The 27,036-nt window shown below is 28.4% G+C and overlaps 1 protein-coding gene across 1 annotated transcript in view; it reads left to right on the top strand.

Moving 5' to 3' along the window:
• The window catches only part of LOC113386376, a 75,324-nt gene extending 54,062 nt beyond the window's left edge, over positions 1 to 21,262 (top strand). Inside the window, exons 5-7 of the mRNA XM_026624159.1 lie at positions 5,922 to 6,055; positions 19,193 to 19,439; positions 21,180 to 21,262. Coding sequence (XP_026479944.1) covers positions 5,922 to 6,055; positions 19,193 to 19,439; positions 21,180 to 21,262 — 464 coding nt within the window. The remainder of the gene's footprint in view (positions 1 to 5,921; positions 6,056 to 19,192; positions 19,440 to 21,179) is intronic.
• Positions 21,263 to 27,036: the final 5,774 nt, after the last annotated feature.

The following is a 27,036-nucleotide window of genomic DNA, read 5'->3' as shown; positions in this document are numbered from 1 at the left end:
GGGGGCTTTGGGGGGCAGTAGTAGCAGTAGCCCTGTATCTTAGTTTTTCGTGTGGAATCGCTATTAGAGTTGATGTATTCGTATTAGGCATCGCGTATTGGCGATTTGTGGCCGAGATACTGGGTCGAGTGATGAAGGTGATGGAAAGTTGTTTTAATATTATTTTTAACTTTCCGAAGGAGAATCTTATGTTTCCATCAATTAATCCAATTCGCCATGTTTTTTCGACATTCCAAACCATTCTGAATCGAATGAAAGCAAGTTTGGAAAAAGTATGTATGTGTATGAGAACCTTAAATCGACGTTTTCTCAAAAACGGCTGCACCGATTTCAAAAATTTAAAAACCATTCGATGTATCTCAATGCTGAGTATCGTTTTTCAGTTTTCTGAGCCGTTTCTTTGTAATTCGTAAAAAAATAAATCTTTTTGTCAACGTTTTGGCTCACAATACTGAATCACTTTTGAAAAATCAAAAACTGTTCGAAAGATATTGGTTGGGAATGATACTGATTAGTTTTAGGTAAAGATCGACCGAGCCGTTTTCTTGTAATTAACTGTTAAGAATATTTTTTGTCGATTTTTATGAATCTTTTCACGATAACGATCACGAATCATGGTCTTATAGAACATACTGAAACATTGCTGCCCTATGGCAAGTAGAATAATTTCAAAGACTCATCAGTTTGATGATATATCATAGTCAAAGTGTGTGTCAAAAGTTGCTGTCAAAAGTCACATTGTCAATTAATTAAAATGTAGAATAATAAACTACAATTTTAGGTCATACAAGCACATATATATGGAATATAATTAATATAATTATAGATAATTGAATGTGTTGAGGAAATTGAATTGGAAACTGCATTGTTAGGATTTACTTGAAGCCGAAAACTTGATTTTTAAAATAAACAATTGAACATTTTACCTAAATATTTAAATCCCAATTTCTATTGATTAAATCAATTATTACACCTATTGGTATTTTGGAACTTGCCTAAAGACAAAATGTCACTATTAACTAGTTAATTAAACTATTGGTTGTTTTATCAGCTGCTTATTTCTACTAACGATAAAGTATTTGAGATACAGGGGCCAATTCTCCGATAAAATAGAAATGTTATGGCAATGCTATGTCACGGGTCTATATTCGTATTTATTATATTTTCTGTGCAATTAGGCAAGATTTCTACATAAAAACTAACTTCACGTATGTGTTATCAAAGAGACGCCAGAAAGTTGCACTTGTGATAAAACTGATATTTGACTTTGTGCGTTGTAGGTTTTGTTAATCTTCTACTTGTAGCTAAATCAAATTTCCATCTCCTCGTATTTATCGATTGCCGTACACCCATGACATACACATTGTCAGAGTGTGCGGGCGCCGTGGCGCTGTCTTAGCGTTTTATGACCCGCGTGAATTACCAATGAGTTCTGCCCGTAAATGCCGTTCAAGGATAATGAATACCTTACGTATTCATTAAGCTTGATTCAACTAAGGATCGGAAAGATTTTGACACTAGAAAGATTGATACAAGGAATGATTCTTAGTGCTTAACATGCTGTGAATCTTTCTCAACTTTAAAGAGCCTGCTGTCAAATTATATATAGTTTAATATATATGAAATGTATAATTAAATATATATACATAAAAAAATTTCAGGATAAAATAAAATTATGAGGTATATAATCGTATGAGTTGATAGTCACAGACTGTCAAAAAGTTGTGTCGTTGTTGTCTTAGATTGATTTTCATATTGGTTTTATATATTTTTTAAAGTACTACACAATATTTTAAATTGGCTGCATTGCAATTTTTAGGTTCAAACTCTATTTCCAATTATTGCAATTAACTGCATATATTTGCTATATTGATTATAGTTGCAAGTTTATGGCTTTTCAATCTTTAGTACTGATTGTAGTTTTCTATAGTATGCCCTAATTGGACCTCATCACTTCACCCACACCATGTAAAGTAGTCGATATTTCTTTACAATATCAAATCATAATCTTTTATCAAATATTAAATTTTCTCTAATCTAAATCAAGCTTTATCCACGAACAATGTTTTCTTGAGTACCGGCATCATCCCACACATGTATTTCAATCTAATGACCTTAATTATAATACCGAATCGCTCCCGAGTACCTACAGAATGAGTATTATGGTTATGATCGAATTAATTACCCGATAGCTACCCAATGTCTGTGTGTCTGTATTTTATATTGCATTTTATAGGCAATATAATCGATAAGATGACTGATTTTACTGTTACAAAAGACCATAATGGTCCTATAAAGATATATTGTGGATAAGGCATAAATTATTCATGGTAATCGGCTGATATTCAGCACGTCATTTCACAATGAAAATGGTATAAAAATATTGATGTAAAATAATAACTGGGTAATAATAATACTTAGACTTTTTCAATTTTATATCTATAATTTGATATGACTCTATATAAATTATCAGGTTTGCAATATTTAACATTAGATGCAAGAAGCATTCTGTTTTAGGGCAACTTGCACAGGTATAATCAAACTACTTAATTTTATACCAAAGCAAACTATTTTGTGCAATAAAAAATTAAGCAAACTTTAAAAAGCAATTTTCATATTAATAATTACCAATTAATTCAAAACTTATAAGAAAACAGTTCAAACAGAATATTTATTCCATTGAACTCCATTAAAAGCATCTGACTATATCTTGAACCTTATTAAAACTTAACAACCGCTTCACAGAGATCGCAATTATTAATTTCGAACAGTAATTAATATGCATTTTAATTGCATTAGTTTAAGCTCAAAAGTTCTTTGTTAAGAAAAGATATTTATCCAAATATACAGATTCAAAGCTTTCCTTTAAACTTTACAATAAGACACTTCGTGAACAGAAGAAACTTTTGCAGTACGATGGAACAAAATAACTTTTTAATCTTTCTGTGCCGTTTGTTTTCATTATTTATTTGCTTTCGGATAGTTTACGGAACATTATAGAATCGTCAAATACCAGAAACTGAGAATAGAGTTTTTAAAAAATTTACAAATCGCTTCAAGCAGACTCACTATTTGATATATAATTTCTTTTTGATCAATTTGTTAGAGTTTGTGACAATAATTGACCCACAGGTAATTACATGTGTTTTACAGGTCAAAGGTGCTAAGGTAATCTGTTCATATTAAAGCAATGCTAAAATGTACTACTTGCCTCCAAATAATCTTTAATGAGGGCATCTTAAGGGCGTCTTAAATCCTCAATCATCTCAATTTTTCCTAAATTTTGTATATCCTATCCTATTAAAATTCCTGGACTTTCGATACATTTTCAACAGCTAATTGCAAAGATGTGGTTGCCCTTCAAATTATTTGTGTAAACTAAGTAAAGTAAAACATTAAGTTTCGGAAGTGATTTTAAAATTTTTAAAATCATTGCCTTCATTTTCAAGGAAAAATAGAAATGTATGATAAAAGTGTGGCTTACTTAATTTTACTCCAAATATCTTCAAAATTTTGGACAAGAAGCTTTTTCATGAAAATCTTAACTGCAAATGCAAAACAAAAAAAAAGAAATATTTAAAAATATAGAAATTTAATCCCAAATATTAATATTAGCGAAATCACCAGTTGCAAATTATATGTCTTAAATTTTGGCAAAATTTCACCATTTACTGCTACACTCTTTTACAAGTTGGCTCAAAAATAATGCAAATATACACATCACAGTTTTTTGCATGCTAACCTTAATTGCAAATTTTGTTAGAAAATAAATAAAACTTTCAAATATTAAAACATTTGTACTAATTAACATTTCCTTTAATAATAAACATGTAAAATTTTAATTCCAAGTTGTTTACAAATTCTTTCTTCCAGAATATAAAATAAAGAAGTCTTTAAAACATTTATGATCGTTTTTGATGAAGTTTTATTTAAACTTTTACAACTGCAAAAGCGCTTGAGATTATGGCTTTGTTAAAAGTTTATTGAATCAGAGTTATTTCGCTGCTTTATGGGACAGTATAAAAAACAGTTTTTTAAGTAAAATAATTATTTTATGCTATTAAAAAAATGTTTCCTGAATTAGGTAATGGATTAGTAAAGAATACCGGTAGAACTGAAAGGTAGAAAATTAGAAAAAAATACTAACAATCTTAGCAGAAACTGAAGGATCTGGGTTGTCTTCTAATTACATCAACAATTAGTTTGGTAAAATATGTATTGTTGACCAAGGCTACAAACATTAGTAATTAAAAACACTAAATATCTTACAGTAACTCCAATGTTGATTCCAGGCATCTCACTCCACTTTTGATTCTAGGAATATAGGTTATGATAATTTTTTTCTGAATTAAAAATATTCTGTATTTTGTAGAAAAAGATTCAGCATAAATTTGATATCGTGTACAGAGATTTCTATTTTATTAAATTACATGAGATGCAAATTCAAGAGGTTATGAAAACGTCGTAGTGCGCTCCGACAATAACTCTTTCGAATGCGTTCTGTACGGATTCCGAACAGAATCGCCGAGGGCGGAATTGTTATTTCCGTTTTTTACAGGGTTGAATTTTTCTACCCTACATCTTGAAATTTGAAAAATCATTTAAAAAACATCTATATGCACAACAAATTACTAGATATCAAGAAATTTGTTAAAAAATTAAGAAAAACAGTTTCAACAGTGAAAGAAAAATATCGCAATTTCCATCAATGCAAGCCTGTATCTGGTTTCATCAAATAGCTTTCAATTTTTTCAAAATCGGTGCAGCCGTTCTTGAGAAATTGTCGACGAAATATCAAGTTTTGACTCTTATGAAAAATATAATTTTAATAACTTCGGTGACACACATACATAATTTTAATGATTTTGGTGTCAAACAATTCAGAATGACTTAGAACGTCAAGAAAACAAAATTTACAACTCGAATTATCTATCGAAAACATAAACTTCTCAATGGAGATCATAATAAAATTTTATTAAATTATTCATATTTACAGAAATCTGAATTATGATATCGATCCTTTACCCTCCCTCATCCCTGTTTCAAATCGGAATTTAATACAAAGTTATATAATTGCTATCCTCCTCGGCTATGCAATATATTATGGATGTAGCGTTCGAATACATTAGAAAGCTTTAAGAAAAAGGAAATTGCATTTAAGTGCAACTTTGGCCCATGCGGTTCCCGAACAGATGTTTTCTATTGCACAATATCCCTTTGGAAACTTTCAACAAACATTCTTAATATGCACTGACAATAATGAACTATAATATATCTATACTAATAAAAATTATTTATTACAAATTGTAATATACGATTTTATAGGAAAATATAAAATAATTAAGGATACTGTTTAATAAAAAATTAGACGACAATTATCGGATAAAATAGAAACGTTATGGTAACCCTATATTACGGGTCTATATTTGTATGAGTTGGTAGTAACAAACCGTCAAAAATATATATGTTTGCTGCGCGATCAGGCGTAACGTAACGTAACTTTACGTATGTGTTATCCAGAAGACATCAGAAAGTTGCACTTCTGATAAAATAGTTATTTGACATTTGTGTGTTTCGCAGGTTAGGATTTATGTGTAAAATGCCTGATGACATAATAAATGTATAGTTTTTTGACAGTTTAACTCTGCCAACTCATACGAATACATTCCGTAACATAGCATTACATAACATACTTATTTTATCCAAGAATTGACCCAAATCACCCCGAAGTTACCTTTTTACTAATAAAATTGTAAAATTTTCTTCACTTGATGTAGAGCTCAATCGCTTAATTAATCAATTACTCATTTAAAGAAAAATTTTATTATATATATATATATATATGTCTAAAACAGAATTATTTATATGAATAAATTTGCAATTTTTTAAATATTCTAATAATGTCCATATGTTTTTTCCAGATCTCCCAAAAGATGGTCCTCATATTACCGGAGAGCGAACTCAATATGAAATTGGAGATGACATCAATTTAAATTGTACCTCTGGAAGATCTCATCCACCATCTATTTTACAATGGTTTATCAATGACAAACAGGTAAATTTTCATTAAATATGAAGATTATAAAAAAAACAATACATCCACTACAAGATTGTGATATTTTAAAACATTTTCCAAATAAAAGATGGATGGCAAATTACGTTTACTTATTACTGATTACTAACCTTAAAATATATGGATTATTTATTTTGGTCCCTGTTTATTAATGAAAAAATATAAAAATTTTAAAATATATGGAAAAAATAATTTATCTATTTTGTAATGAATACACTAAGTAATAAAAACTTATGAATGTAACCTTTGTAGCAAAAAATATTTTGATCCTTTATGTTACACATTTAAGAAATGTTAAGAAGCCATTGGTCATCCATGATCATTGTGGTAAGTGCATAAATTTATAAGAAAATTATAAATTACAAAAAAATTGAAAAAGGATAAAAAGGTGTCTTTGAATAAAATAAAAAAAATAACTGCAGTAGAATTGTCGATAAACGGTGGTTTCATCTTTCACCAGAAAATGAACTGGAACGTGACATTCTAACTTTCCTTTATAGATTTAAACCAGGATTTCCTTTTGCATTACTTGAAAATTTTAGTAAGGAAAAATTCTGAGTTTCATGGATACTTTATGCAATAATCTTTAAATTTTCATATAGAATTTTTTTAAATTCAGCTAATGATTCTAACTGAATTCAAAGAGAATTGGGTTCGTGCAGACTCCCTATGAAAAAAATAGCATTGGCAACTTACAATAAGTAAATGTTAACACATCTAAGTACAAACAGAAATTTATTATTGATTTACAAACCAATAATTGATTATATTTCATTTATATTCGAGTAAATCAATCAGATCTTCATTGAAATACAAATAAAGTGTACCCATGAAACTATAAACAGAGATCGCCTTACATAACACAACAATGCCGATTCAATATAATACCGAACCCATTCTTCAATATTAATTCAAAACCAGTCGAGCAAATAGTACAACATGTGTAAACAGGGCCAAATTTTAGCCATATTCAAACCAAAAATTAAAATGCTAAAATGCAAAACTAATTTGAAATGTAAAAAATCCAATTTTTGATTGATCGATTCTTTAAAATTAAAAATTCAAAACGATTGAAACGCTGAATTTCACTTTTTAGAGTTCCAAAATTACAAATTCTAAATATCTTAATTACAAATTTTAACTTGTTTTAAAGAAGTAATTTACTTATATTTATAAATTCGTTACATTTTAGTAGGTAAAATTGTAGTCTTAGTAAATAATATCAGAATAGTAATAATGTATATATAAATTTTTTTGAAGTGAATATACCTTGAATACCCGTAAATTTATAAATTTTAAGAAGAAATAAATATTGATATATGGAAATTTTCAGTTTAAAATTTTGGAATTTTGAATGGTCAAAAGAAATTTAAGTTCAAATTTCCAGATTTTTTTTTAATTCTAATTTTAGGCGTTGGAATCTGAGATTCAAAATTATCAAATGCCAAAGTGTAAAATACAAAATAATAGATTTAGGTGTAGACAGACATAATTTTTGTACCTAAATATATGTGTAATTTTGAATTGTCGAATTTAAAACTAGTTCAAACTAAGTTCAAAATCTGAATATTTTAAATATTGAAATTACATATTTAAGGTTGTCGAAATGTTGAAATGGCAAACGTAAAATTATGAAATGATCAAATTTAGAATTTATATTAATAATAACCAAATAATAATAATTTTAGGTATAGATGGATATAATTTTTATACCTATCCTAAAATATAGATATAATGTTTTAAATGTCGAATTAAAAATTGTCAAATACTAAAGAGTACAAAATAAGGGATCGTATTTACATTAAAATGATATCCGTATTATGATGATTTAATATAAAATAAAAGCAAATAATGATAATAATAAAATTAATAAATAATATAAATAAAATTTGTGAATAATAAAAATAATACTAGAAAAACAATGAGGTAGAATAAAAATATTAATGCTCAGAATTGGAAAATTTTAAATATTAAAATTACATATTTAATATTGTTAAAATGATGAAATTTCAAACGTAAAATTATGAAATAATTTCATAATTTAATAATAATTAAATAATGTTCAAATTTGGAATTTAATATTATCAAAGAGTGGAAAATTGAAATTGAATACTGTCAAATATTAAAAAAATTAAATTTAAAATTGTTCAAAATTATTAATTTGCCGAGGGAGAAGTTTGTTTTTTCGCGTGAAAATCCAATTTGCTAATATTATGTTTTCTCGACGTTTCAAGTCATTCTGAATCGAATGAGACCAAATTTGGAAAAAGCATGTGTTTGTGTATATGCATGTAAACTGTGTGTATATGTGAGCCAATGTTTGACGTTAAGTCGATGTTTAATTTAAAACGGCTGAACCGATTTTAAACATTTAAACGCCATTCGATGCAACTCGATGAAGAGTAGTGTATATCAGTTTTATGCCACGATCGGCCAAGCCAAGTTTTTTTGTAATAAGCAGAAATCTTTAGCACAATCTTGAACCGATTTTAAAAATTCGAAAACTGAACAATATTGTTTGGGAATCGTGCTGATGTTTATGTTTTTGTAAGAAAATCCAATTTGCTAATTTTATGCTTTCTCGACGTTTTAAGTCATTCTGAATCGAATGAGACCAAATTAGGAATAAGCATGTGTGTGTATTTGTTTGTAGGCTGTGTGTATATGTGAGCCAATTTGACGATTCGTCGACGTTTTATCAAGAACGGCTGAACCGATTTTAAAAAATTAAACGCCGTTTGATGTAACTAGAAGTGAATTAGTGTTTATCAGTCGGCGAAAGCGTTTCTTTAAATCAGCAACAAAAAAGGTAAAATATTTCGTGCACGTTTTAGCCCACAATTTTGAATCTATGCAAGAATACCTACATGAAAAAACAAAAACTGTTGGAAAAATATTGGTTGGGAATAGTGATGAACAGTTTTTGGTGAAGGGAATAGTGCTGATTACTTCAAATATATACAAAGAAGATTTAAAATGAATAAAATTTATTTTTTCTATTATCCAAATTTGACCCTGGTTGTTGTCCTACCGAACTGCGTACGTACACACGTTTCATGATTATCCATACAGTCTATTGTGTCTGGAACACCATAAATCAACAGATGTATATTATGATCATTCCATCATTTGAATTCTAATGACGAACAACACGGGGAGGTTCTTGATTAAGCAAGAACGGCTGCCGAGTGTAAAATAATTTTCAAAGTCAATTTACTTGACGAAGCTTTCTCTGTTCGTGGAAGAGAAGGATTTGATTAAGCACGTATTTAATTCAGGGACTAGCTGCTGATACTCTCCCGAGCTTTTTATAAGTTACAAGAAGTCTGCGGTAATAGGAGGAGGATGGGATGTGATGTGATATGGGATGTTGTGTTTCTGTATCGGGAATTTGTAAATTTTAGTTAGATACAAATCATGTTTCTTGTAAGGAATATTTTAGTACGCAAATGTATAACAGAGATCCCTTGTGAATTACTGGTTAAGACTATGGGATAAGAATCAGGAGTTCCATGTACACGCTTCGGACTTTCTTATAGTGACATTAGTTGCAAATAAATACAGCAAAATGTTAACAATAGTACAGTCATTTAAGCTTAAATTAGGTAAGAATCTCGGATTCAAGATACCCAGCTGTAGGTCTGTAAATAATATTTACTAAATACTCTAAAATAGCACCTTAAAAGTTGTCTGAAAACCTACATATGGTCCGTACATCCTACTTTTAGGGTGCTATTTTAGGGTATTTACAGACTTACAGCTGGGTATCTCGAATTCCGAGGTGAACTTACTATAACAACTGGACTACAAGTAGAAATGGGGCTTCCCGACATTGAAAAATTTATCAGTATTCCAATTGGATATAGGCCAACCCTTGGGTTGCCTTCTCAACATCCAATTTTCCATGTCAGTCATATGTGTCTGACCCTAACAAGTTCCACATGTGCCATGTCAAATGTATATGTCTGATATACATAATTTGGTAGTAGGAAAAAATGTTCTAATAAAAATTTTCAAGTTTCAAAAAAATTAACTTTTCAAATTTTTTTCATCATTTTCAAGATAAACTAAATTTTGATCGATTTCAAAAAATATCAAAATTTAAAAAAAAAATTTTACAAGAATTTGAGAATGTTTCGAGATTTTCAAAAAAAATAGATTATTTACCAAATTTTCCAAATTTTAAATCAAATTTAATCAAAATTTAATAAATTTCTTTTAAACATACACAAAAGTTGTTTGTAAAATACGCTCGTCGCCCAATATAATAAACACTTAAAAATTTAGGTAGTAAAAAATATATAGGCCAAAAAACCGTAGACATGAAAAAATTCATTTTTTTATTAAATTTTTTTTAAGTGTTTTTCCAGGAATTTTGACATTTTTTTCTTGGATACATTAAGTTTTCTTGACACATTTTCAACAGAATTATCTAATAATGTTATCTTGGTCCATATGGAATTTTTCTGATATTATCGTGGCAATTAACGTGTTAAAATTAACGTGGTTAAGGTATATCATCATATTTTATACGACCCTCAAGATCGTTGTTCAAATAAAAAATTAGTATACGAAATACTTTTCGTATGCAATTTTTTATATGCATTTTGACAAACTAAAGTTCTTCTGAAGTTCATTCCAGATTTATTACGTTTATTAAAATTTAAAATGAAAATCGTATTATAATATATTACCAGTTATGATCGGTCTTTAAATAAAAAATTAGCGTACAAAAGTATTTTAGTCTGCAATATTTAATATCCATGTCCATGTATAATTTTCTTTAATTGCATATTTACAAACTAAAATTCTTCCGAAATTCATTCCACATTTATTACAAAAATTACACATTATTTATTATAAAAATTGTGTTTTATTACTGAATGATTGGCACCTCAAATATAGTGTCTCTGATATTATCTGGGAATTAATATTTTATTTTCTTTTGTAATATTTGGAACAACATTAGCACTTTTTGTACAATAAACTATTATGATGTAATTCCTGAACCTAAAGTTATTAAAATATGTAAAGATATATGCATATAAAAGTGTATTTTCACCAGACCTAAAGTTATTGAAGAACAAAAAGCAATTTTTGCACTTGAAGTCATAATAACTTTCCGTAGGGTGAGTTCTAGTAATGAGCCGAAAATTAAATGTTTTGCCTATCTTTACGTTTCAGAGTTTCTGAACATTTTGGCATACCTCAAAAAAATGGATGTGTGTGTCTGTGTGTTTTGTGTATCCGTATTTTTTCGTTCACGTTTTCGGGCGCACGGATCAACCGATTTGGATTGTTCAAAAAACATTTGATTCCTATTAATAGGGAGAAGAGCTGATTAGTTATTGGCAAAGGCAGGCCCAGCCGTTTTGGAGATACGGAGCAAAGAGTGCAGAAAATAGAAATCGAGTTTTTGAGAGAACGGAGTATCCGATTTGAATGACATAAAAAACATACAATTACTAATGATTGGAAAAATTGTTTATTAGTATTTGGCAAAGGCAGGCCCAGCCATTTCGAAGATACGGAGCTAAATATATAGAAAATGGCAGTTTTTGAGAGAACTAAGCGTCCGATTTAAATGATTGAAAGAACTTTCTGCTTGTCTTAACAAAATAATTGATTTTTGAAAAAAAAAATTGAACCATAGTTCTTATATATTTTAAACAAATAATTTCAACTTTGCAATTCAGTTTATATAATTTTTATAAATATTAGACAATGTTACAATATTAATAATAATCTATTTCAAAACATTCAGTATTCGTTGAACATTTCGTTACGGTACGGGAAGTTCCAGCAATTTGCTTTAAGGCACGATGCCATACACCCCACTAGTTTTGAGTGTTTTTGTCCTGGTGTTGCTAAATGATGACACGCATCTGGTGTCGAAACGTATAAATAAAAGTTTTTCAATACTTTATTACCTTTTTTATTTCGACGAATGGGCTGCTAGTTACATTGAAATATATATATATATATATATATATATATATATATATATATATATCTAACACGGTTTATGTAAAACTTCTTGCCATCAGACACATATGACTGATATGGCAATAAACCTTTTAAATAAAAATTCAACTAATAAATTTACGCAACAGATTCCCTCCCTCTTTTAAAGTCTGCACGAAGAAATTTTGCAGCCACTACTACCACGCCGTTGTCAAATTTCTTTACACATACATACTTTTGCATCATGTCTTAACAACGATGTGTAAATCATATACGTATTTAATTATTCATCCATATATAACACCTTATACGTAATTAAACGAAATTTGCCGAAACGAACTTAGGACCGTCCGACGTACAGTCCGATTAAAATATTCACACGTGGAAAGTTAAGAACTTGTACGTACCTGCATGGCAACAGCAACTCTCCAGGAACAAAAATTGAATAGAATTAAACATTTATTACGTATAATAGTATCTTGAGATGCATTTACTATACAGAGTATACAAAGAAACACACACGCATACCTTCAATATACCCATGCGAAAGACAAACCAGCAAGGGTAAATGCATTTCCTTCACTATACAGGAAACACACATACACACATACGCACACATATATATATATATATATATATATATATATATATATATTGTAAAGTAATTAATATTGTACCTGTTGAGTCCATGCGCCGTCCTCAAGACTTCTGTCCTCACCATCACCACTCGCATTATTCATTAAAAAAGACTTAATTCCTACACTAAATCTAATAATTACTAGTAAAACATATTAGTACGATACCACTATGACTTAAATCTATCAAATAAAAGTATATTATATATACGATATAACATCGTAAAATTTTATTCGAACCGACAACCACGTGCAGATTATCCCTCGTGCAAGTGCGTTGCACAACTGACCTTGCTCTTCGGCGACCCCAAGGACAATGTCTCAAAAATTTGCCATAAGCTGATATTTGCGACATCTGTAAACAATAAAGTGAATTAAAAATCCTTGTAATGACAGATGATGAAAGAAATTATAACTGAAATTATTATATTATATATATATATATATATATATAATATATATATATTATATTATAACAGAATAAGAAACTAATATAAATAGAACTAGTGGTATATGGCATCACGCCTTGAGGCAAATTGCTAGAACTTCCCGTACCTTAATAAAATATTCGAGCAATATTAAATGTTTCCCAATAGATTATTATAAATACTATAACTTTCATTATTCTTATTTTATAAAAAGTAAAAAAAACAAAATTTAATCTACCGGATTTAAAATGAAGAACATTGTCTAATATTCCTAAGTATCATATAAACTGAATTCCAAAGTTAAAATTATTTATATATTTATTTATTTGAAGAATATTTATTTGAAGAATTAAAATCCGAATTAATTTGCGATATTAAAAATATTTTTTTTTTAAATAAAAAAAATATTTTCTCAAAGCAATCGTTTCGTTAACACAAGTTTTTTAAGTCATTCAAATCAGGTGCTTAGTTTTCTAAAAAACTGGCATACTTTTTGCTCCATATCCCCGAAGCCGCTGGTCCTGACTTTGTCAAAAACTAATCATCACGTCTCCTCATCAATAGGAATCGAATGTTTTTTGAACCATTCAAATCGAATGATTTCGTACGCCCGAAATCGTCGACTAAATGTTGTCTTCACACAAACACACACGCACACATCAATTTTTTCTGAGGTATGCCGAAATGTTTAGAAACCCCTGAAACGTGAAGATATGCAAAATTTTTATTTTTGATTTTTGGCATATTACTATAACTTCCTACGGGAAGTTAATAAATATAAACAATATATATATATACGAGGTCTGTTCAAAAAGTTTTCGTAATTTTCGTTTTTTCAAAAAAATATTTATTTATTCGTCTACATTAATGTGGTCCCCTTCAAAGTAGTCCCCCCCAGATATAATACACTTATGCCAGCGTTTTTTCCAATTTTCGAAGCACCCTTGATATTCACTTTTTGATATGTCCTTGAGCACTCTCGGCGATTTTCTTCAATCGAGGAAAACCGCCGTCCTTTCATGGGTCTCTTCAACTTTGGGAATAGGAAAAAGTCACACGGAGCCATATCTGGTGAATTTTTGCACTTTGCAACACTTTATTTCATTTTTTACGCAAAATTTAATACAAATTCTTTGACTTTCTCAATTCTTCCATTGTAAAAATCGCCGAGCTCAGAAAAACACGTCGAACCTTAGCGACTACCACAGACAAAGTAAACAGTGAATATAGCTGAAAATTTCATCATACTTTAGGGGCATGTATACCAACACAATAAAAAAAAATTTTGACAATCAGACACTCCAGACCCGCGAAATTTAATTATTAGTAATTCCGGGTACTTTTTGAACAGACATGTATATATATATATATATGTATATATATATATATATATATATATATATATATTAATATTCATGGTATAAAAAAATAATATTTTACTGTATATTAAAATTTTATATATGAAAATTTTGTTTTCAAAAGTAAAGACATAACTAGTTGTAAGTGGCATTTTGCTTCAAGGCAAGTTGCATGAGTTTCCCGACATGTATAAATAATCAACCAAATCAATATATTAATTTGTGAGTAATATAAGTATGCCGACTTGATGTATGGCTTCATAATGTGAAAAACTATTGTACATTATATAATTCTGTACAAATGTTTCTATTACAAATTATTGGAAAACGAACACTCCTCAGAGTATTTTCTAAAAACGCGGCCGAATAATTCAAATTTCAATCATTTTTATATTTTTTTATCAAAACCAGATACTATTCCGCCATGCCAAGAATCAGTAAAATCATCGAGATTTCGTCTAACAATTTATTACGAAAAAACGGCCCGGCTGATTTTAGTCCAAAACTAACCAGAACGATTCCCAAATAATATTATATCTTTCGAATATTATATCTTTTGAATATTATTTGCATTTTCAAACTCGGATAGAAATTTTTAGCTAAAATGCGGCGAAAAAAATTTGATAGTTTTAAAGTTTTTGAAGCAGCTGATAAATTTTTGAGATCGGTTCAGTCGTTTTTTGAGCAAACAGCGATGAAAGCCTAATTTTAAGAAACGTAAAAAAAAACGATGCTGATTTTCTCAATTTTGATGATTTTTTAAAATTGAACGATTTGTTGTAGGGTCATAATATTTCAGTACGGTCTATGTACGGCCAAAAAAAGTTTTATAAAAATTGGCGAAAGAAAAAAATTTATTAGTTAATAACAAAAAACGGCCTTCCCGATATTTACCAAAAACTAAACAGCTAGATTTCCAACAAATATCTTTCGAACGGTTTTTGAATTTTTAAAATCGATTTAGGATTGCGGGCTAAAACGTGGACCAAACTAAAAAAAGCTTACACTTATTTGCTAATTACAAGAAAATGACTTGGCTCTACGAAATATTAAAAAGCGGTTTACATACACACAGAGAGAAATATTTGCACACATACATACATATTTTCCAAATTTGGTCTCATTCGATTCAGATGAACTTGAAACACCGAGAAAACATAAAATAAGCAAATCGGATTTTATCGTAAAATCTCCTTCGGAAAGTTAACCATTAATAAAATGCTCTGTAAAACACTCAGTAAAGTTATATATAATATATTAAAATCTAACTCTCATCATCTAATTCTAATTTCTATAGTAAATTCTATAGTACATACCTCTGAACCAATATCATTTCTCCGCCGAAATGATTTACGAGGCCAAAAAATAGCACGAATCTCATCGTAGTGGCGATATATTCACGTTATGAAATAATCCTAAAATCTATATATGGGATCTTGGGATTATAGTATTATTATCTTATATTATCGATATAGTTTTTGCTTTAGGCACCCGTTTTCGGGTTTAGCTGGAAGACTTATCCGCAAGAAATTACCCTGTCGAACGATCTATTCTTGTCTATTCTTAGGCTCACCCACGCCTACAACATATTTGTTTGACCAATCTAGATTAGATAAAGGATTAATTTTGATTGAAGTCATAACTTCTTATATATCTGTAAATGTAGAATGAATATCTTTTCTATTGTCTGCTATAACAAATTTTCTAAATACTCCAGCTTTCCTCCTGCAAGTGGAGCTGGTAGCGTCGCGCCATTCGGCAATTTCAGTCTGATAATTTGATATCGCGTTTGCTATTACTTCGGGAATGTGTGCCGGGAATTTAGAAACGGAAGAAATGTAATTATACATCGGACGAATGCGCCCCCATGCGCCCCCATGCGCCCCCTTGCGCTCCCGCCTGTCGCTCTAGTCTTTCGGAGGGAACAAACGCGTTCGATGCAGTTGCATCGGGACCTAGTTTTCCAATAATGGAGAATAGAAGGATAAAGCAGAGGTTGCAGATAAAATATACACATTTTACAGATTTTGTAAAAAAATTACAACAAACTTATGTATTTAAGTTTCCGCGGAAGATGTTAAGTTTTCGCGAAAAAATCTGATTTTATAAAATCTAATTTGATGTTTATTCGATCTGTGTGTGTGAGAGAGAGAGAACTGAATTTTGACCTTTCGTCGACGTTTTCTCAAAAACGGCAGGACCCATTTAAAAAATATAACTAGTGGTGCATGGCATCGTTCCTTAAGACAATTGCTGAAATTTCCCGTACCGACAACTAAATTATTAAAAAAAACTTTTCAAACATTGAAAAAATTAGATTTTTGAAAAATTCTAGAATTTTTTAAACAAAAATGACTTTTTTGAATTTCTTTTATATTTCCGATCGATTTTACTAAAGAACTATATATTGATGTTTAGAAGCAGTGTCTGGAATAGTGCTAGAATAAGAACATCTAAGATATTTCCTGTGTAAGAGAGAATTGAGTATAAAAACCTTAGAATAATACCCGGCTATCCCATCCGTACGTTGTAAATAACAGTTGAATTAATTGAAACCGAATTCTCTAAGTTAGATTCTATTTAATGGTGCTATATGTAGCGCTCTCTAAAGCAATTATTTTTAACTAGGTGAAGAAATAAAATTGTAAAAAATAGTAAACCAAATATTGATGCGTACTAAATATTATGAAACAACCTATGTGATTATTTTTTTTCTTAATAGTTTGATTAATTATAAAAATGGTTTTTATAGTCGCAAAATTAACTCATTAATTTGCTTCTGTAAAATAACTAAATGTGCGTAATTATAAAAAATCGTGTGTAAAAACATTAATGTATTAAACAAGATAAACAGATCATAAACAAAAAGAACTAAAATTCTAATAAAATATTAAATTACTCATTTAATTTAAAATTCTAATAATTTAAAATAATCTTTGCAAATTCTAAGCATATTTTCCATATAATCAATACCGATAAAATTATTTTTTTCTAACTAGAATTATTTAAGTTGAGAAAACGATCACGCAGTAATTATTTGTTATATTTTGTATGTGACTTCTTTGCCAATTTCCATATAGTGTTAAATATAATTTATAAGGATTGATATACAGTCTCTTTAACTGTAATTAAAACAGATAAATTTGTAATAATTATAGCTTATCAAGGTAAAAATTGTGAACTTATCAAGTTAAATTATTTCCCGAAGGAGAAGTTAATATTTTCTTAATGTTAATGAAATTTTGTGCGATTATAGATATGCTATCATTGCCAGTCTAAACCAAAGTTTCTTAAAGATAAGACTCTAAACGAACAATTATAAAAAGTTATTTAAGTTTGGAATGATGAGCCACATTTCTATGAACATACTTTCTTTCAATAACATATAATATTTGAAGTAATTGTCAAAATTTGTACAAACTAATATTTTAAGCTCGTACAGCAGCTCAATGTTCTTACAAATCAAATTCGACATATTGATTTCTTATTTAAAGTCGTTTATTTACACATATTGAGAAGATCATGAAACATGCCTTAAGGCAAAATACCACTTATCCCAAGTTATTCTTACAAATGAATATGTGTAAGTGTAAAATGTAATGTAAATCACTTATATGTAAATATGTAGTCATAGACAACAAGAAAATTTTCAATCCTATCGTTCGATTGATTATGGATTTTGACTAATACGTTAATTATAATATCAAAAAAATACATATTTTTTAGGCAAATGTAATTTTATTAAATAATTCAGGTAAAATCGTATCAAGAAAACCTAATGCATCAAAGAAAAATTTATTTTTCCAAAATTCCTGAACAAACACTAGATTTTATGTCTAAAATGACTGACATGGCTACATATCAAAACCTTTCTCTCATTTTACCAAATGTAAAACTTCTTAGCGTCAGACACATATGGCTGACACGGCGATTAATGTATTTAGTGTAAAATTTGGTGTATGTTGCAAATATATGTTAGACAAATAACATAAAGGTAAAAAAACAGTAAAAGTTTATAAGGATAGTCGGATTGTCATATTTTAATCGTTATATACTATGAATGCTATAGTATCCACTCCAAGATTTACGATAATTTTATAAGTAATGATATTAATAATATTTAATAGTATTTATCATAATAGTTCATTTGATATAAAGCTTATATGTGATACTTTTATTTTAATAATATAATGGCAACTGTGATGGTTTATAATTTTGTAAGAAATGATATTAATAATATTTAAATAAATGTACATAAAATCGAATCCACCTGTTAAAATCGGTTCATATGTAATAAGGCCTATGTTATGCACGTAACATATGACGTTTGATCAGTCGGGAGAGTTTTGCGATTGCCGTCGGCAATGTTCGCTCAGACATGTGACGTCACACACCCTTCTATATAGAACGGAAAATATATGAGAATTAGCAGTCCATGTAGTGTAATTTTACAAGATGTGCTTGCACAAGCTAATTAATGACTACGGGGAAAGATAAGATAATACGAAAATACCGAAAGAATCAGTTTTTACCTGTCATTATCTTGACAGGTAAAAAATAACAAAAACGTAAGGTTATATGAATATAAATTCAAAATAATTTGAAATTTTAATACTTTAGCGTTCATGTCATTCTGCATCGCAATAAAAATGAATGCTATAGCCTTCACATGTTACGTGTTAAATAATAATGCAATATTAAAAATATCATTACCTATATATATCTTTCACCCAGGTAACGCGTCCCGACATGCTGGTGCCGCTCGCCCCCGTGCTCCATCCGGGCGGCCTGGCGACATCCGCCCTCGGGCTGCGCTTCTCGGTGCGAGCCTCGCACTTCGTGGCGGGATCCATGCGTGTTCGCTGTGTGGCGAGCGTCACGCCCGCGGCGCCCGTGCTCTGGTCGGCAGGGCAGGAGATGGCTCCGGTGCTGGGAACAGCTTCGACAGTGGTACTGGACAATAGGGAAGCCATGCTGCTGGGTAATTATTAATAAATGATTTGGTTTAGGTCGATAAATAATTGATTTGTGGCATGTGGAGGTGAATACGTACATGGTTTAACCTTGGTATTGTATGAACCATTCGGTTGTTTTGTATTTTTGAACTTTTCTAACTATCCTGTTGTCTCACATTTCAATCATAATTGTGTCATTAAGACTCTTGTAACAGTTATGGACTGAAGACGAAGTCATTCTGTGTAAAAATTTATTGAGTTTCTAATTTATTTTAATTTACTCAAAAATCCATGAGTAATTTTATTTACAAAACTAGTGGTGCCTTAAACAAATTGCTGGAATTAAATATATGAGGGAAAAAGTCATTAATCAATAAATATTGATCAAATGAAAATTATAATCACTATATATTTTATCGTTCATAAAATATACAGTGACGATCCTATCGCTCAAAACAATTGAGAAAGTTTACATTAGCATGAGATGCTGAATAAACCCATCTGAGCATATATTTCTCACATTAAGAATAAAGCAATTAAAATATACACATTTTCAATTTGAATTGTAAATTTAAAATTCATATTTGAAGTATAAAACTGAATTTCTGAAATTTTAGAAATGTGCTTGACACGTATAATAAACTTTTGGTACGGAACCCAACAAAATTGTAACAAAATTAGTACTCACTTTCAAAATTTGATCAAATATCTGATAATTTGATGTGCATATGTTTATTGATCATTTTTGACCGCCAAATATTTTTTTTTTTACTTTTTGTTCTGTATCTCCGAAACCGTTAGACCTGCCTTTCAAAAATTAATCAGTTTTTCATTTTGTCAATATAAGCAGAATGTTTTTTGAATCATTCAAACCGGTTGATTCGTGCGCCCGAAATCGTGGACGAAAAATTGTATCCAAACATACACACGCACACATACAACCATTTTTTCTGGGGTATGCCAAAATGTTCAGAAACCTTTAAACGTAAAGATATGCAAAAATTTTCATTTTTGATTTCTTTGCGAATACTATAACTTACCCTACAAAAAGGTAAAAATTTTGATTATAATTTATTTCAATTCATACAATAATACCGGGGCAATTTTATTGACAAATTTATTAATATTTATTAACTTTCCGTAGTAAGTTATCGGAAAAATCGAAAATATTTTTTTTATCTATCTTTACGTTTCAAAGGCTTCTGAACATTTTGGCATACCTTAGAAAAAAATGATGTATGTGGGTGTGTGTGTATGTATGTGTGAATACAATTTTTGTTGATTAGTTTTTGACAAAGGCAGGTCCAACCGGTTCGAAGATACCGTGTAAAGGGTGCCAAAAATGGTAATTGCCGAGCAAAACTGAAAAAATGTCATTTTTTTTCAAAAATTTCAGAATTTGATAAAATCTCATTTTTTCTGTTTTACAACAAATTTTAAAGTTTTTTACGAACTTTAATTGTCGGAACGGGAAGCTCCAGCAATTTGCTTCAAGGCACGATGCCATGCACCAATAGTGTAACAAGTATTTCCACATTTCTAAAAGTTTATGCGTCATACGCATGACGAATATACTCGTCAATACACAAAATTATTCCACTTCTCCATGACGTGTATATTTGCCAATCACAGTTTACTGATCAATTGATAAATTAATTAAAATAATTTTAACTTACGAATTGAAAAGTTTTAGCATCATTTCAGCTTAAGACTCTAAAAACAACATTTTAGATTCTAAAATTCTCATTATATTTTCTCTTTTTCAGTACGAAGTGATAGCATAAGACTGAGGCCATCTCTGCTTCAATCTTCCATAATTCTGCTTCTTCTAACAACATGGTTCATTTAGACTTCATCAATAATCGAGCTATAATTTTTCCTTTTTTAAATAATTAATTATACAAAAACTATCATAAACAGAAGATTGAATATTCCACTATCTATATTTTTATAACAAGTAAAAATATGAAGAAAAAAGATAGCATATGTAATATAAAAAATTAATATAATGTTCAAATTAATATGATATTAATGCAATGTATATAGTAAAGGATTGAAGAAAATGGTAATAAATATTATATATGTGTCTATTTCTGGGTACATTGTGTTTGTATAATTCAGTGTTGAAATTGATCGAAATTTTATCGAATTTTAGAATAAATAATTTATTTATAGTTAAAAACTATGTATGAAAAAAACTATTCAACTTGTAAGTTTATTCCAAATAAAATATTATTTTAATAAAAAATATAAAATTCTAAAGTTAACTATGAATTACATAGTAACATATTAGATATGATTATTTAATTCTTGGTTGATATATTCTATAAATTTTTTCTCAGTTTATATAAAATATATGCAATGTATATTCAATGTTATTATAACTGATTTTCGATAAAATTTTGATCAATTGAAACATTTTTTTATTATAAGAATTACTAAATCGTCAATAAATTGTGAGATACGATAGATTAGAAGCAAAGAGGATATATTATACGATATATAAAATATTTTTAAATTATAATTATTAAGGTTGGACGACAAAAATATTTTTTATGTAAAATTTGCATATCACAGATAAAATATCTTAATTCTTAGAAAATTAGACAATTCAATACTAATAATGTATTAACGTTTAAGTTGCATTTAAGTTTCTAAACATTACAATAGGTGTTTTGCTATTTCTATTTTCTTACTATTATTTTTAAGATTTTTTTTGTTATAAAATAGCAAATTATTTTTGTAAATTATTTGCAAATTTGTATATTATGTATTTCCATCAAAAACACATTTTTTTAATATTTTGTATGAGAATAATAGAAATTTTATTATACTTTCAATCAATAGTCAATTTGATCAAAGTTTTGTCGTCCGACGCAATTTTTGAAGAAATGTATTATAGGCATTGTTTAATTTAAATAATATATATATATATATATATATATATATATTTATATATATATAAACAAATTAAGTGCGATAAATACTATAAATGTACATAAAATATTATAAAGTAACCTCATATTACAATATAATATTTATTAGTGGCATAATGTATAAATGTGTCTTCTAGGTAACAGTAGCATCAAATTTTCTGATGACTAAAAAAGTTTTATTTTTTCATAATTATATTTTGAGTAAATAAATTCAGAAACCATTTCAAGAAAATTGAGGTAATACAGTTTTGAATCAATGTATGAAACACTATAAGATCCTAATAATATCAATTTAAATAAAATAAATAAATTTTATGAGCGTTATTTTTCAAGGGAGATAATCAATTTTGTTAAATTGTTTGACAAAATTTGAGAAATATTTATGAAAAAAATATGAACAAATTGATCAAAAAAAAAAATCATTTGGATAAAGATATGAAAAATTCTGTTTTTGAGTTTGCTATGTGAAAATCTATATGATTTATAGAAAGTACCAACTATATATTTATCTAAATTTCATTAAAAAAAAAACAACAAAAAAATGCAATTTTGAGTGTTCATTTGTCATCCTGTTATTTATGACAAATAAATTGAAACCAACGATATTAATCAATTGATAAAATTTGTATAATAATTTAATATCGAACTTTGTTATTTTACTCTGCTTGATAATATTATGATCTATATGTGTAATATTCAAACATAATCCTATCATATCTTCCATAAATCTGCTTCATATTTTCATTTAATTATGTACATAAAGTATAAAGGTATTCTTGTAAAATAATTTAAAAAAAAATTAAAAAAAAATGTCAATGGATTTGTATTTTAATAATAGTAAAAAACCGAAATTGGGGATTTTTTCACAATGGAAATACCATTAAAACATAGTAAATTTAAAAAATGAAAAATTTCAATTACCATATCGTACAACAATAATTATTTTTTGTCTATATTTTATAATTGTGAAACAATCCCCAATTGAGCAAATTATATAATATTGTATTAGGTAAGTTATAATCATAGATAAATATATTGATTGTAAATAATATAATAAATATTTATAGTCAATCATGTAAACTTAATTTACAAATTAAGTACAAGAGTTTAAAAACAAATATTATTTATAAAAAATATATCAAATTCATCAAACATTTTAGTAAATTTATAATAAATAATATAATGATGTAGCACTATGTGGCTAAGTAAAGAATATCAATGATGATTTTATAGGAATAAAAAGCAATTATTAACAAAAATTATTTTTCAACGAACATAATTTAAGTTCTTATTGACCTTATTTAATATAAGTGACTTTCAAGTCTAATTCATTTTAATATATTAAAATTATTATTTTAACAAGTATGTATTTTGCATCAGAATGTTATTTGAAATGTATAGATTTTATATTATTATTATAGTAAGTAATCAATTATTTTTTATTATTAGCCACGTGGTCCTACACAAAAATCTTTTAAATTAATTCCACACCATACTACATGTTATTAAAGCACTTCATTAAAATATTAAATGTATGTATCTATCTGTTAGTAATTTTTTACAAAAAATATACGTAAGTGTAAAATTAATATTAGTGTCGAACACAAGTTTTCATCATATTGCATTTTAATTATTAATTATACGTCATTGTATTGTATTTTACGTATCAGTTGCAATAATAATGAATTTTTGGGAAAAATCAGAAGCTTCTTAAAAATATTGTATAATGTTTTGTATATAAAATATTTATAATAATACATTGAAGTCTTGTTTATTAAAAAATGTGGTATTTATTAGATTAGAAACAAAATTAAATGAAATCAGGTATAGTAATTTTTAATAAATAAAATGTGATCAGGAAAAGTTAATGAGAAGAAACTAAAAATTTAGAGTATCAAGATCTACATATTGACTCTCAATTCTTTGCAAATATAAAATCTACAATTGTTGATAGCCATTAATAATATATAGTAATGAATTTTATATGAAACTAGCAAACCGGGCGAACTCCGTTTCACCACCAGATGGTTTCATTTTATGTAACATTTTGTTTGGTGATTAAAAGATAAAGAAAAAAATTGCCTGCTGTTGAAATTGAATAAAAAATTGGACAATACACGTGATTGATTTGATGGTTTCCAATTGAAATGATAGAAAACGAATAACTTATTTTGTTTTACTTTTTTTGCACAATTTCATAGTGAACACAATGCCGGTTTGTCACATGAAATTAACTGAGTCAAACAAAAAATATTAGTTTGTAGTACATGCTAAGTATCAGAGATTACGCTGTCAATTTTGTTAGTATTAAGTAAAACCACAAACTAGAAGTAACTATTTAAAAATTACTAAAAAAACAATATAAAAAATTTAAGAACATCTATTATCACAGATCTAAATACACGTTCACATACAAAAATTTTAAGTCTTCACCAAATTAGTAGGAGTGCAAGTTTTTCAATCAAAGACCAAAATTACTAAAGTATACATACAAAAAAATTAATCACAGTCGCATTCCATTTCTGTCGACTCAATTTGCTCTCCTGATTGCTGTTTTACATTTTCCATTAGTAAATTTTTGGTCAGACGATCGTTTTCGTCCATAAGTTTCTTGATTCGAGCAGCCATGTCGTGGATTTGACCAACCTGGATAATAGACATATTAATTTAAAAAAAAATGAGGTTATTACATGTTTATATTTTTTTGGTCTTAAAGTTTCTACTTTGCTATTAATACTATTAATATCAATAATGACTTTTGATAAGGCTTGAGAAAGTACATATAGAAAGTTGTGGTTTAGTCAAAAGAGCTGCTTTAAAATTTTAGCTACTAATGGATATAAAAGTAATAAAATATTATACATACAATACCAAATGGCTTTTCTAAAAATAGTGTTCTATATAATTTTGATAAACTGTTCAAAAACCAAGAAAATATATCCAAGGCCATTTGGAGGTCCTAACAGAAAATACAGGATGACTCGTGTCTAAGCAATTTACCTGCATGTAATTACAATCACAATTTCGATAATAATATACATCAAAGTTTAATTTTGCACTAACAAAATATTAAAAATATTTCGTTTCTATTTCAGTTTACATTCATATAATTATTTCTATTTCTTACAGTGGAACAATGTTCTTCAGCATCCGCAACAGTTCTTTCAAGACAAATGCTATCCTTCAGCTCTTGTTTCAATAATTCATCAACTCTCGCAGTCATTTCGTCCCAAATATATTCATCATCATCATCCTCCATTGCTTCTGCAGAATCTTCAGCAAGAGCACTCTTAGCAACTAATTCTGCTGCAGAATTTGGCGGATCAGTATCATTTGTGGTCAAGGTGGATACAGAGGCGGAGGAACCTGTTTCCCATGGAGATGGTCTGAAAAAAATAAAAAAATAATAAATGATAAATTTAGCATATAAATTATTGAGTATGTGTAAACGTGTTTTTTGTAGGTTCTACCTTGGTGTTGAGGATTCTTGTAAAATACTAGGATTATTTTGTTGCAAATCATCTGTTAAGGTGGTGCATGATAAGCACTCCTGATCAATTAATGTCGCCGAAGAACATGTTGGCTGCATCAATGCCGCGGCGACGAAGTGATGGTCTGTACTAAAATAAAAAAATAGTGAAAAAAATTATGTAATTTTATATATTGTTATTTATTTATTTTTACTTTAAAGCTCTACCAAATTATCATTATTATGTCAATCAGTTTTAGTCAAAAAAAGTATGAACTTGATATTTTTACTCAAAGCTCTAGTCTGTCGCCGCGGCGATTGATACAATATTTTAGCATAATATATTTAATATATATCGTAGTAAATATTTTTAAAAACTCATAATAGTAAATCGTTTTATCAATATAATTTTAATGTACCAATGGCATATTTGATTTCATGTGGGGGATATTTTTATATTAACCTAAAAATATATACAATAGCTATATTAGGGTGGTCCTTAATATGGTCATTTTCGAATTTCTTTGCTCCAAAAAGCTATACAATCATTTAATTTATTTAACTATATATCCAGGAAAATAAATTTTAAATATATCTTATCGTTAATCATATATCTTGTAAAATAATAGTAATAACAGATATCAAATTGACATCTCGTAGTAAATGAGTATAAGATAGTAAATATGTCAACAATAAAAAATTAAGATTAGTGGGGTGCGTGCCTTAAAGCAAATTTCTGGAACTTCCCGTACCGTAATTAAAAATCTTAGTACGAAACCCAAAAAAATTTACACAAAAAGTTCATACATTATTAAAATCTCTATAAAATATCTGATATATTGATGTACATAAGCCCAACAAACATTTATGACCGCCAAATGACATTTTTTGGCATAGAACGGCTAGACCTGCCTTCGCCAACAACTAATCAACATGTCTCCTTATCAATACAAATCGAATGTTTTTTTAATTATTCAAATCGGTTGATCCGTGTTCCCGAAATCGTCGACGAAAATTTGTATCGGCACACACATACACACAGACATACACACGCACACGTACATCCATTTTTTCTAAGGTATGCCAAAATATTCAAAAACCTTTGAAACGTAAAGATATATAAAAAATTTCATTTTCGACTTCTCTGCGAAATTACTTACTTGGGAAGTTAATGAAAGTTTTTATCTATAATTTGTAAATTTTCATATACATGAAATG

The sequence above is a fragment of the Ctenocephalides felis genome, unplaced genomic scaffold (genome assembly GCF_003426905.1).
Source record: "Ctenocephalides felis isolate EL2017-DRISC unplaced genomic scaffold, ASM342690v1 CF-g0.4_SCAFFOLD_03571, whole genome shotgun sequence".
Classification (NCBI taxonomy): domain Eukaryota; kingdom Metazoa; phylum Arthropoda; class Insecta; order Siphonaptera; family Pulicidae; genus Ctenocephalides; species Ctenocephalides felis.
This window is presented reverse-complemented; position numbering and strand designations above follow the sequence as displayed.